The following is a 13,982-nucleotide window of genomic DNA, read 5'->3' as shown; positions in this document are numbered from 1 at the left end:
GCAAGGATGCAGGAAAGCGTCCCCTTCTGCCCAGGGCGGTGAGCACGGAGGAAGGTTTTACAGCACATTAAAAAGTGAACGCAAATAGCCTCCCGTCCGTCCGGACACTCCTCAGCCACTTCCACCCGGGCTTTAAAGGTTTGGAAGTCTCAATGTGTCCCTTTTTTTGTTTCTCTCCCCCTGACCGCAGCGCAACCCCCGCGCGATGAGGACATCCCTGCGGACGCCGGGCCCCGCTCACTGCCCGCCCCGGCCCCCCGCTGCTTCCCCGCGGGGCTCGGGTTTCCCCCCCTCGCCCCAGTGACGCTGCCTGTCCCGACAGGTGCCGGCAGAGCCGCGGCCGCGCTCCCGGGTCGCCCCCAGCGCCGCGGGGTTTGAGCGTCCGGCGCGGCGCGGGCGGCAGGTGGACATGCTGACCTAGGGGCTGACCCCCGGCCCCGTGCCCAGCTGCTGTGTCACAGAAGCTCAGAGTATTCTGAGCTGAAAGGGACCCACAAGGATCATCAAAGACCAACTCCTGTGCCCCTGGACAGCAGCCACCCCGACAATGGACGCGGCGAAGAGGTGAGTTTTGGAGGGGAGCGGGATGGTGTTTCCCCAACATCTCGCTGTTTCTGTGTCACAGACGGGTGTGTGTAAGGTAGGAGTGGCAGAGGATGTGCCCATGTCCTGGGAGGGATGAGGGCTAAGGGAGACCTTTAGCCCCTTCACAGCCTAAGTTTAGGTGTAATGAAATGTATATGAGTTATGAAGATATTCTTGCAATTTGTATTTCTAGAAAAAACTTTAACTTAAGGGGGCTGCATCCTTTAAAGCAACACTGTGAATTCCCTCTGTGCCCTGCACCTGCAGTCCATAATGCATCCTGCTTGGTTTGTGGAGGGAAGAGGTTTAACCTTGGTGATACAAGCTCCATCTTAGCTGGGACCTGGGGCAGGACCAGCAGCCTGTGAGCATCCCACTCCCTGGCAGTCACCAGCTCGGTCCTGCTGTGGGGTACTGGGGCCTTGGGGTGGGCAGCATCAGCCCAAAATTTTGTATTCAAATTTTAGGATCTAGATTTTAAGCCAGATTTTAGAGGAAGTCTATTTGTTCCCGTTTTACCTTGCTACTGACAAGTGTTAATCAATCTTAGAATCTAACCCCTGCCTGGGGAGAAATGGCAAAAGTGTCAGTGGAAGAGTTATCTTGGTGTCATCCGTCCTGGTGCATTCCTGTGCTGCACTCTGCCCAGGTCACCTGGCAGGTCTCCTGGCACGGCTGGAAACATTTGACCGGTCAGAAATGGAGCTCATGCCCAGAGCTGTTCCTCTAAGGAAGCCAGGGGAACAGGGGAAGCCATGCTACCCCTCAGCATATTAGCGGGACATTTGTTCTGAAAACCATCTTGCTGGGTTGAGCCAGCTGAGGGGACAAAACAGTCCTCTGTATTGGCAGGCAGAGATGGAAGAGGGTCGAGTGGAAATTGGAGGGACTGGCCTGCAGCCAAGCTGGAGCTTATGGAGGTGGGCTGAGTTCAGGCTTGTTCCTGTTGAACTTCCATGAGGCCTTTCCTGAGGAGAGGTGAGGTCAAGGTGGTGAAACTGAGACCTTTGAGACAATTACATGGCTTTGGTACTGAACTCAGAGGAAATCAACTGCTCTTTGCAGAACTCTGGCACTGCCCCAGCATCTCCAAGACTTCTGGGACATCTCAGTCCTTTCTTGCCTTCATCAACCAAAGCAGTGTGCTATTTGCACCTGTGGCCACTTCTTTGCTACCTGCCAGCAAATTGTTACATATTTGTACCTCAAAGCCCCACCACAAGACTCCCTTCTTTACTTTTCCACCTCCTACCTTGTTTCTTCTTCATATGGGATTTTTTTCCATGGCAGAGGAGAGTTGTGGGTTGTTGTCTGCTATCTCAGACTGCTTCTCATGAAGCATGTTCTAACAGCAAGGTTTTGGGAGCAGTGATGTGTTAGGTTATACAGAGATTATACAGGAATATCACCCTTAAGTCTTGCTGTGCATCTTGATGCTGAAATGTGGTTACCCAGGAGGTGACTATTCCCTTTGCATAGACAGATCAGCCCAACATTTTATTTGCAGAAGCAAGGTCCTTGCTCCAATTTAATTTCCTCCCTTCCTTTTTTCCAGTGGCACCTCATCCCTGTTTTAGAGATGAGGCATATTTTAAAAGGAAAGAAGATGTGACTCCATTGCTGGAGGTCTTCACAAAAAAAAAGCTCCCGAAAACTGAGTGAAAACATGTAACTGAATGAAAACATTTATGGCCAAATGCCCTCTTTGACTTTTGTCCTTGGAACAAATATCTTCTGCAAGTTACCTGATGTAATATTTGCAGCCAGGAAAATCTGAAGTAAAAAAACAAAACAAAACAAAACAAAACAAAACAAACAAACAGCCCCCCCAAAACCCCGCAAAAAAACAAAAACAAAAAAAAGGCAAAAAAAGCAAAGCAAAAAGGGTCCCTGAAACAACAGGCCAAGCAGATATTTTAGCACTTTGGATGCTGATGCTCACTATAATCTTCTCCTAATTTCACTGCTCTTTCTTTTATTCCATCCATGATTCAAGGTTTCACAGGGTATGTAATATCAGTCTAATGCCTTCAACTGCATTGACTGGTAAATGATTTTGCTGGGGTACAAAAACTTCCACAACACATCTCAGACAAACACTGGTGCAGGTGGCCAGTTCTGGATGCCCCCTCCCTGGAAGTGTCCAAGGCCAGGTTGAATGGGGCTTGGAGCAACCTGGTCTAGTGAAAGGTGTCCCTGCCCATGGCAGAGGGTTGGTACAAGCTGAGCTTTAAGGTCCCTTTCCATCCAAAATATTCTAGGATTCTATGACTCTATGATCAGCTAACAAAGAAGTTTTGACTTCCTTTAGTAAAAAAGAACAAATCATTGATTATCAGGAGAGGAAAATCTGTCCTGGAGCATCTTCCCTTTGTTCTGCATTTTCAATGCAGCTTCAAAAAAATACAGGTTCTTCAAATAACTGAAGTGCTATACTTTCCTTACAGGAATAGTTTCCCCAGCATGAACTTTGAAGCAGAGATTCTGACAACTCCACACGATAATTCAGGTATTTGGGAGAATAAAAAAGGAGAATAAAGTAAAATGCCCACTCAGCTTGCTATCATTACAAACATATTTTAATTCTTTTGGAGTTAGAGATTGTTTTAAAAAAAAAAAAGAAAGAAGTAGGAAGATAAACTGACTGCAATTCAGGTGATTTCAGGTTTATGTTAGAGTTTAATTAAAAGTGTTGAGGGTAGATGTTGATATTTTTCTGGACCAGAAACACAGCTGTCAATGACATGTGGTTTTGGAAACAGCAGAGTCATTTAATTTGAGATGGCACAGTCCTGGATGAGATATACAGTTTTCTTATTAGTGGCAACTAAAAGCAGATGATAAGAAAGCAGCTCCCTGAAAGGCAAAAATGAGGACGATGATGTTCTGCTGTGTCCTGTGCTTCACCCTCATTTTGTCTAGGAGGAAAAGCTGATTTTTTCCCCACTGAATGATGCCTTTCCAACGTTGATCTCGCACATTGAGGCTGGCACTACAACTGCCTTCCTACTGCAGCCCTCTGCCTGAGACAGACCCAGACCCAGTACCCAGCTGCAGGGCATCTTCTTGTGAGCCTCTGGTCTTAGTACTGTTGTAGGCCCTCACACCCAAGCAGTTGGCCAGAGCTTGTGCCCTGGCAACAACTAGGATGAGACAGCAGGAAAGGGAGTTTTTACAATAATTGCTTGCAACCACTGGTTTCGACTCTGAGAGAGAAATCTTGGTGTCAGCCAACCACATTTGAACATGAGCCCATTCAGATGAAATGTTTTGATATCAGTTGCTCTCCTGGCCATGAGCTGCAGTTCCCAGTAGGGAATTCACCTCCCTGGAAGCCCATTTCAGTCCCATGCTGGCAAGAGTCAGAAATGAGGTGCACAGGGTTGACTATTTTTGCTTCAGCTGCAGGTGGCAGTTTTTGTGTTGCATCACCTTTCCTAAGAAGTGTGTCAGTAGCTGCCCATCTCAGTTACACTGTCCAGCATGGGCACAAGTGATGGCCCCCCCACCAAGTGTGGACCTGCTGTGCAATTCCCTTCACATTCTCTTCTTTAGTCTTCTAGAAAAACCCTCCAGTCCCCATGTCTGCCTAAGCATTTTGGAGACATTTTCCTCAGGCTTACCTCTAGTGATGAGGCACTTAACAAAAATGCTGATGTCAAAGGATATCCAAGAATAATTTTCAAACCCTGAGTGTGAACCAGTTGGAAAGTGCATCCTCTGCATCATCTTCCCTAATCTCTCTCTCCTGTTGGGTTGGGTTGGGTTTCTTCCATGAGGTAAGTGCTTTGACCCTTCACTTGCCTTGAAACCACTAACACACAATCAATATTTGTTTCTCAAGAGCTGTATACGATCCCTTCCATGAGAAGTCTCACAGCTGAGGAGTATGTGGAGGCTTTTAAGACATTTTTGGATCATTCAACAGAGCACCAGTGCATGGATGAGTTCAACAAGGAACAACTGCCCAACATCATGGCTGGGTAAGGATTGCTTCCACTGAGTTGGGAAAGCCATCTGTTATCCAGGGAGGGCAACCTGCATACAAGGGTCAGCAAATACATTTTAAGGGTTTTTTTGGGCAGCAATGAACTTTAATGCTTTTTGGTTTTAAATCCCCTAATACTGAGTTACAGGATATTCTGATAAAGGACTCCAGAGTATGTGCTATTTCAATTAACACACTGTGCTGCCCCTTAGCTTATGTTAAGGAAAGAATCAAGACCTCACTTTCATGTCCATCTCTTTTCAATAGCTGATTTTCCAAGGATTAAATTTGGGTTTTTTGGTTGTTTGTTTTTTTCGAAAGAAAGCTCTCATGCGGTCTCTCCCTGCTTTTGGGACTTCATCACACACCATCTAAACAGAAACACATTTCTAATTCTCTTCTAGTGACTAATTCTTGGTTTTCTCAATCCCCTAAGACTTCCTTATTTCTATCCTAAGTCGATTTGCATTGCTTAAGTACCAAATGATAATCAGTTTTGTGAAGTATTGATGTAATATATTAAGACTGGATAACTGCAGATAATTTCAGAACAGCCTAGATCCAAACCATAAGAAAGCCCTTTCAAGTTTGGGTAATTTTTGGATGTTACAGCAACTGTATTCTCCATTGAGAAAAAAGTTTGGGTAGGAATTTTTTATTCTCTGGATCATATATATATAAAAATAAGTAATAAAATTATAATAATTCGAAGATTGTATTGGGAAATTTTTATTGTGAATTTAAATGATGCAAAACCTTGTGGCTTTCTATGATGCTGATTGTGGGTCTGTCAAAGGGTCTTGACCCTCATTAGGGCTAAGGCTCCTTGACTACTCATGCCCTTCAGGATTTGCTGCTCATTCCACTCTTGCGGAATCCTTGCTGTGGTGTCTCCTGAGACTGTGTACAGGAAACTCAATTCCCCAGCACAGTCCACGCCCAAGAGCAGAATAAAGCTTTAAAGCAAGTCAGAACATGGCCCCTCAACCTTGAGCTAGGCTGTTATTAAATATTCTGCTATGAACCACATGACTGGAGTCCTTTAATAAGTAATTTTTCTAAGATAAAAGTTATTGAGGATTCCTCCCAATTTTAAACCAAGATTAATGTTGATAAGAGATGATTTGTGGGTCCCTTCCAACTCGGCACATTCTGTGATTCTGTTATTTCCAATCACCTGGATAGCCTGATGGTTTTGCTTTCTCTGGGTATTTATATCCAATATTTTCTCCTGAGGGTGCAGAGGTTCTCCCCAGCTCACCTTGTCCCTGCATTCTCAGCAGTGCCCACCCCAGCCAGGCACAGCCCCGCTACCCCCAAAGGGAGCCCTTTGTCCTGGGGATCCCCAAAGCTTTTTTGCACAGTGCCAGCCACAGCCTGAAGGAAACTCTCTGGCAAAGGGGGGGAAACACTACACCCTGCTGCCTACTGTACTTTGAAATATGAGCTTACTAATACTGGGCTGGCTCCCACCACGCTGGTTATAGCTGGGCTCAAGAGGGATGCTCCAATTTCTATCCCAATTCATGTGCATAACATGAAAATTTCTGGGCCGATGTGTCATCCAAGCAACAGGAATGAAAACAAAAAGTCACGTGACATAATGTGGTTGAGTAACACATACTTATCCTTTCAGTCTTGGCCATGGAAAATCGACTATAAATGTTCTGGGAGTTGGAAGTGGCACAGGTAAGGAGTGTGGCAGCACTGCTGATGCTGGGGAATGGGGGTCCCTGTGGGTAGCAGAAGGTTATACTGAAATTTTGGGCAATGAGGATAACTACTCAGGCATTAATGATAGTGCTTCTCACTAAAACAGAGAAAGGCAGAAGGAAGAGTGGAGCTGGGATGAGAACAAGGCTCTCTCCCTCCCTCCCTTCCTTCCCCATTTCCCTTCTGAAATGCTGCTGCTCAAATCTTTCTGAGCAGTGAGATGTGTGTGATTTTAGCTTAGCTTCTGCCTCTTGATGACTCTCACCTGATTTTATATGCCTCAAAGCAAGGTCTCCTGTTTCTGATTAGGTATAAGAGCATCTTCAACCTTGACAGAGAGACATCAGAGAGATTTTTTTCCACACAAAGTCCTGCCTTAGATCAACCCACCTGAAGGGATCTCTCTTTCTGCTTTGCTTTTAGGGATCCCAGAGGCCAAGGCTGGGCAATGCCCTGCCCCCAGTACTGCAAAACCAGCTGGCCACAATCATTAGCATGGGGTTGCATCAGCTTTTTCAAGACGTGTTTCTTTATTACGGCTGTGTTTTTATACAGTGAAAAGTAGAGTTTAACTGCAAATGATATTTTTCCCCAGAGAGAAACCCATCCTTCGGAAAAAATAGCTTTAAAGCTAAAATTCTAAATGTATTTGTGTTTAAAAAAAAACAAAATCAAAAAAGTGGTGAAACAGCTAACTTTGCTCCTAGGGAAACTGGGATAAAATAAAGAGTAGAGAAAAGAAACGGCAGTTTGATTTGTCAGAGTTTACTTTTGCTTTGAAAAGTATTTTCAGCTGAATTTTAAGTGCTAATACTTTCAAATGAAAGTATTTTTCTCACTTTTTTTCCCCTTGTTTTCCTGAGTAAGTGAAAATTAGCATTGGATTGTTTTCCTCAACTGGGAATATGTTGGAGCATATGAGAAAGCAAGCAGGAAGAAATCATTCAGTTCTCAATTACATTCTATTTTCATTAAGTAATATAAAACAGAAATCCTGACTCCAAGGAAACACAAGGGGAAAATGCAGTTTTAGCACCATCCTTAATTTTCCTTATGTCCTTTTCAGAAGAGGTTTTAATGGAAAAATAAAAACTCTAAAATTTCCTGTGTTTCCTGGCTGATTGCCCCTCACAGACGACAAGACAGTGGTACAGACCCACACCCCCTCAGCTTGCCCATGGCTGCATGAGCGGAATGTCTGTGGCTGGGCAGGGAGTGAGCTGGGATGGCACTGAGCAAAAGGTTATGTCTGATCCCTGACCTTTCCAGGCATGGACTCGGGTTTCACAGAGCCCCCAGAATTAGTTTAGTTGATGAAAATATTAATGGGGATTAGTGACCAACTCTACATCCTAAAAGCCTGTGTGCCAATCCAGATCACATTTTCTCATTCACCCTGAGTTTTCCCATGACCGGATTAACTATGGGCTGAAACTTCCCAGTTCCAGCAGCATGGGCTGTTGGTTGCCAGAGTGGTTTCATTACTGTCCCAGCCCTGCTGTGGCCAGTGCTGAAGGGTTGTTGCTGGCAGAGCAAGCTGGAGCAGAGAAATCCCTGCTCTGGAGCATCATATTTTACTGCTTCTTTTCTGCAGACAGCCTGGTTGAGGACGTTATTACCTGCTCTTGCAAAGACTGGATTAAGGAATTTTGCAGAGATGGAGTGAAAAAAACCAATCCCAAGCAGCTTTTAAGATACCCACTTGCTGCTGGTATACTCATTTGCCACCATCAGTGGCTCTAGGGCATGGCGCAGTGATCCTTTGCCTCCAACCTGCTCTGAGCTTGCAGGGAGCCCACGGCAGCACCTCTAAGGGCTGGTGCTCCCCACCCCAGGTATTTAAAAACTGAAATTTAGGACTTTCTAAAGTGATTCAGCTGCTTGCTATGGGAATCTTCCTTCCTGACAACAATGTTGGTCTGCGCACCTGCCTTCAGCTGATGCAGCCACAGTCTCTTCCCTTGTGCCTTTGGCCAACCCTGCACTGCTGCCACTTCATTGCTCAGGGGCCTTGGGTATTTTTTCTCCAATTTCAAAGGATTCCTCCTGCCCTGGATGTCCCTTTAGTGCTGGCATGGGTAGTATTTCCCTCCTTGAATTCTATTTATTGCAACACCTGCCAAAGATGACGAGTTTTCTCATGGCTCTCATGAGCTGAAAGGCTAGGGAGGATGCAGTATCTCATATCAAGACCTCTCAGTGTGACATTTGCACAGGCAGGACTATTTTTAGGCCCCACCATCAGCTAGAGACAGGATTCTTGCTGAAGTCCCTGCAAGGTGCCCACCTCTGCTGTTTATTTACATAGTTCCAGGTGAACCAGGTGGACTTTTTAGACTTGGTATATCACAGCATTTCTGGGAAAAAACCAAAGAGACCTGCATGACCTCAAAAAAAGCTGGAAATTTCCTAGCACAGGAGGACAGGCTGCTGCTTGCTTCTCCAGAGCTTAGACTGCAACAGAGGAGCACCAATAGCTAACTTTGCAGGGCACATACCCACACAGATTCCACCATGCAAGCCACAAGGTCAAACATGCCTCACTCTTCCTCAGGGGATTTCCTGGCAGTAGTGGTGGTAGATGCTCTGGCACCTGTTCATCACATTTACCTACTTCTTAAAGCAATGAATTTGTGTTTATTGAATAGGTGAGCAGGATTTGAAAATGATCAGGATACTGCAGGCTGTGCACCCAGGGGTCCTTATTGACAACGAAATCGTAGAGCCCAATCCGCAGCATGTGGCAGCTTACAAAGGTAAGGCTGTACCTGCTGCCTGGGGTACAGTGAGGACCATCCATCTGCTGTTCTGCTAAATTAATGGTTTTTTTCTACTTTATAAAACAGAGTTGGTGAATCAAGCTCCAGACCTGCAGAATGTCTCTTTTATTTGGCACCAGCTCACTTCCTCAGAGTACGAACAGCAGGTGAAAGAGAAAGGCACGCATAAGAAATTTGACTTCATCCATATGATCCAGGTAATGGGCATTGCTTTGACATAGGAGTATTAGCTTTCACTCCCCCCCTTAATTTCTGATGTATGCATGAAGTTAGGATGCTCTCCCATGAGCAATAACTCCTGCAGGGGCTCCACAAACACCAAAGCTGACAATGCCCAGTCCTGTGAAGTGTCCCTAAATGTGTGTGCTGAGTCAGGACAGGCTGGGAAGCAACTGGTACACAATTAAAAACAACTCTATAGAAAGGGTTTAAGGCTTTGGAGTGTCATTGCACTGTGGAGGAGGAATAATGGCTATGTGTAACTGTCTCTTCTAGATGCTGTACCGTGTGGAGGATATTCCCAATACTATCAAGTTTTTCCACAGCTGCCTCGACCTTCATGGTAAACTCCTGATCATAATTTTGTCTGGTAAGTGGGACCTTCTATTTTTTTGCTTCATTCCCGGAGTTTTGAAGAGCTTTGAATTTGAGAGCCACAGATGTTTACCTGGGGATTTCGGTAACAATTATTCTGTAGTAGATAACTAAAACTAGTGCTGGATTTCATATGGAGCATGCAATCTTGGGCTTAGTCTCTTGGATCCCAATGTCTAAGGCACAGATTTTGTGTTCTTGCTTCCCTGCTTATGAAGATTTAGTAGACGGAAGTGTGGCTGTTTATGAATGGGGGTCAATCCTTCTTCCTGGCGAAATCAGCACTGTCAAAACACAACCAGAGCTCTGGGTGGGCCCATTTTTGGTGCTCTTATTTCTGCACAGTCTGGTGGGCACAGACTCCAGCAGAACAGATGCTGCCAAGAGCTGCAGGCTTTATAGTAGGACAGGAAAAAGAGGCACTTATAACATGGTGGCATTTATTAAAAACAATAGAGTGCTTTATCCCTTGTGTCATTCATAAATCCTGGGCTCATGGTGGGGTGGATAAAGCACACTTTCCTGTGTTTGCCATTAAAACTCTCTCTCACATTGCCTGTAGGCTGTTTCCCTTGCTATTTGGGGCTATTTTTCCAGGTATATATTCTTTGATGTGCACTTAAAAATGAAGTATGATGTATAAAAACATCTGCACTATTCTAGCCAAGAGACAAGTAACAGGTAGTGTGGATGTTCAGGGTCAGCATGTTGGTACTTCTGTGTGTATCCCTCCTTCTGGTCAATCCCAGTGCTGGAGACCATCACCTAGGAGTTTCCTTTAAACAGCAGAGTTTTGGAGGGAAGGCTGAGGGAGAAAAGAGTTTTACCCCTCTCTAGGCACAGACTTTTATAGGTAGACTCAAGTAAGGGGAAAGCACTCCTCCTGGTCCTGGCAAGGCCTGGGCCAGCAGCGAGGGAGCATTTCCAGCTCATTTTGCAGGTGCATTAGCTGGTGTTTGACTGCCTTGGCTTTGCAAAAGTAACCTCCCCTCCTGCCCTGGCAGACAGCAGCGGGTGGGCCAGCTTATGGAAGAAGCACAGGGACTGCCTGCCTTCCACTGACAGCGGCCACTACATCACCTCCAGCGGCATCACGGATGTCCTGAAGAGACTCGGAGTCGAACACCGCGTGTACGAGTTCCCGTCGGGATGGGATATCACCGAGTGCTTCGTTGAGGGGGACGCGGTTGGCGGCCTCATGATGGATTTCCTGACGGGGACAAAAGACTTCCTGGGCACGGCGCCACCGGCGCTGAGGCAGCGGCTGCGGGAGGCCCTGTGCCAGCCCGAGTGTAGCAGCACCAAGGACGGCAGGATCATCTTCAGCAACAACCTGAGCATGATCGTGGTGGAGTCCTAAAGCCGGACTGACTGCAGAGGACAAACTGGGGTGGGGATGGGGGTGATGCAGTCACAGGAATGTGTAGCATAGAAAGAAGATGACTCGCAGGCAAGAAGGCAAGAAAGTGGGGCTCAGCTGCAGCCTACCACTGCCAGCCAGTGCCAGCAGAGCTGCCCGCCACACTGGGACGAGTTCCTTGTCCTGATGAGGTCACCAGGTCCAAGATTACACCCTGGCTACTTAGTCCATCCCTAGGAGAATATTTTCCAGAAAGTAAAGAGCTCCATCTCCCTAAAAGCCTACATGGACTTGTTTTTTCACAGTAAGCATCCTGTCTGTGCTTCCAACACTGGGACTTCCACTTTTCTATGTAGACAGGATGTTTACATATCTAAAGATGGGTCTGTATGACCAGGGGTTGCTTTGCAGCCAGGAGGAGGCTGCAGCCCTTGTGCTGGCCGTGTACAGACCCAATGCTTCCATTTGTGCTGGACAAAACCAGCAAGATATCCCAGCTGCTTTGCACCCGGACCTGAACTGTAAGTTGCTCTGCATTAGGGTATTTCACATGGTTTTGTCAATGTAAGTATTTACTACCCCAAGCCTCTCAGCATCTTGCAATATGGACATGTCTTAAAAATTTATCAGCCTTTTTATTTGGAGAATATTTCAGATCCCAGGATGATCCTTGCCACATGTTCTTTCAGGTAGATATTAATTTTGTTACTTTCTTACTACAGTTTGTCTCCATATAAAATAAAAGCAATCTTAAACCAAAAAAAGTCACATCTTTTTCTGCACATATGAGCTTACAGAAAATGAAGAGCAAAGAGGTTATTTAGTTAAAAACAAAAAATATGCAAAATACCATTTTATGAGAGCATTAAGGATTTCTTGTAAGTGAGAAAGATGAGCCTGGGGATGTGGAAGAGCTGTGAGTGAGCTGCAGCTTGTCCTTGTGCTGCAGCCCTGGGAGGCAGCCTGTGTCTCATTGCTACAGCACAGCAAAACAGTACCTATAGTACTCAAATATGGTGTATGTGGTTAAGATGTTAATATAGGTGAGATAAGACTATTACCACAGGGTCCTGAGCTGTTTGGGGGGCTGAAAGAGGTGCTGCCAGAGGATGCCAGGGAGGTTTGGCTCTGCATTTAGTGCCTTAGAGCAGTGCAGACCTTGGATTGACCACACGGGGAAAAGCTGCCTGCAGCCACGCCAGGCTCACTGCAAAGAGGTCTCAGGGCAGGAAACACCAGCTTAGATGGAAAATACCTGCAGGCACAGAGCCCATCTCTATGAACTGATTTTTCCATGCTTAACCTGGATAACACACACCTGTGTGCACCTGAAGGGGCTCAGGTACCGCTGCCTTCTTGATGTCTGGTATGGATCAAATGGCTTGTTCCAGCATCATGAACACATGGGTCAGCACAATGGCTTGCAAAACATTAGATGTCATTGTCATCCAGAGCCCTGCTGGTGCTGCTAAACCCATCCACCCCCCATTCACTGGCCATCTGCCCAGACGCAGTTACTGCCAGGAGTAGCATCACACCGTCTGAAAAGGTAACGAGCCCATGGAGTCACTGTAGCTCCATTCTGTCCTTTGCTCTTTTGGGGTATATTTTTTAGGTTGGGTTTGGTTTATATCATATCTTTTTGAAGTGCAACCATTTCTCCTGAAACTCCTGTAAGGGAAAAAAAGAGAAAAGTATTGGGAAAACAGTAGCATAATATCTCTCTGGCAGTACTGCAGCACCCTGGTCTGTAGGTACTGTTGCTGTTATTTCAAGAAACATCGATCAAAACTAGACAACCTCCTCCAGAGGAATACCTGTGCACCATCCCTGTGCACAAGCTTTTCCCTTTGATCCATTCTATTTGTTCTATAGGCATCTCCTTTGCTTGTGCTGGCTCCCAGCACTGGGCAGGGAGTGTACAGCTGGGCTGTTGGGCAGGCTCTCAGCACTGCTCCCATTCATGTTCTCCTTCCACTATGGAGTCCTGTGGTTTACTCCCAAGCGATAGTGATGTCTCTGGTTTCTATCTAGAAAGGAAAAACAAAATGTACCCCAAACCAGGCTTGCTTTTCAAGTTCCAAAGAACAATCTGTCTGTTAATCTTTGCAGGAATTTGGCACAGTCCAAATTCCCCCAGATCTTCCCCAACCCAAAAGGTTTTTCATCCCTCCTTGGAGTTTCCTGAGCAGGCAGACACATTTCCAATAAGCAGATACTCAGCAAAACCCATCTGTGAGCACAATATTTACCCACACCATTGTAAATCAATGTGCAAATGCTCAGAAGAAAAGGAGCACTTCAAAGCAGACTGTTTAGCGACAGCCTGGAGAGATGAAATAGGACACCCCATTAAAAACACGGCTGCTTAGTGCTTTATCTGTATTTTTTCTTTTGATTCTTCAAAAGCAAGTAATTTATCAACGACTCTGCTTGTACACCTGGAATAAATAGCATCCTAAGTGTCTGTTCCATTTATTTATATATTTATTCTTGGGCGAACATGCTATTTAATAACTATTTGTTGTGCTTTTTACAAGACGCTCTCCTCCCACACGGAATTTCGGGCTGTGCTTTCCCAGCAGCAGGAGCGCGGCTGCGTCTGTGTGGCCACGAGAGGGCTGCAGCAGCCAGCGGAATAAATCCTCCTCCCGAAACGCTGGAGATGCTGAGCTGAAGAAGCAGCATCACGTAGTCAGGCTGACAAATGCATCCAGCTTTCCTTGCTGGCTCATCTCATCCTCATCCCGGCTGCTGGGGACCGCGCTTTTTTCTCCTGCAGAGTCACGGGCTCTGACTCTGATGTTGGGGTCTGGTTTGTAAAAAAAGTCACGATTGCACAACACAAGTGACAGAGGAGATGCATGAAATCTGCTTTTGGGTTGTTTTTTTTATCCCACTTGACGGCTGAAGTGCTGCAGCTTGGCTGCCTCTCAAGGCCAGGTCTGCAGACAGTGAACGA

At 45.9% G+C, this 13,982-nt stretch overlaps 1 protein-coding gene across 2 annotated transcripts; it reads left to right on the top strand.

The window, feature by feature from the left end:
- The first annotated feature begins 386 nt into the window (after positions 1 to 386).
- Positions 387 to 13,494, top strand: LOC113973619 (carnosine N-methyltransferase 2). 2 transcript variants are annotated; one of them, XM_027695969.1, is made up of 8 exons: positions 387 to 564; positions 3,033 to 3,094; positions 4,430 to 4,568; positions 6,210 to 6,262; positions 8,935 to 9,042; positions 9,133 to 9,263; positions 9,562 to 9,655; positions 10,665 to 13,494. In XM_027695969.1, the coding sequence occupies exons 1-8, from the start codon at positions 548 to 550 to the stop codon at positions 11,018 to 11,020; spliced, it is 960 nt and encodes a 319-aa protein (XP_027551770.1). In that variant the 5' UTR covers positions 387 to 547; the 3' UTR covers positions 11,021 to 13,494. The 2 variants fall into 2 exon arrangements, with proteins under 2 accessions (XP_027551770.1, XP_027551771.1); XM_027695970.1 differs by lacking the exon at positions 3,033 to 3,094.
- The last annotated feature ends 488 nt before the right edge of the window (positions 13,495 to 13,982 follow it).

Source organism: Neopelma chrysocephalum, unplaced genomic scaffold (genome assembly GCF_003984885.1).
Source record: "Neopelma chrysocephalum unplaced genomic scaffold, ASM398488v2 Primary Assembly neopelma1_103b, whole genome shotgun sequence".
NCBI lineage: Eukaryota > Metazoa > Chordata > Aves > Passeriformes > Pipridae > Neopelma > Neopelma chrysocephalum.
The sequence above is the reverse complement of the archived record's forward strand: the minus strand, read 5'-3'. Positions and strand labels throughout refer to the sequence as shown.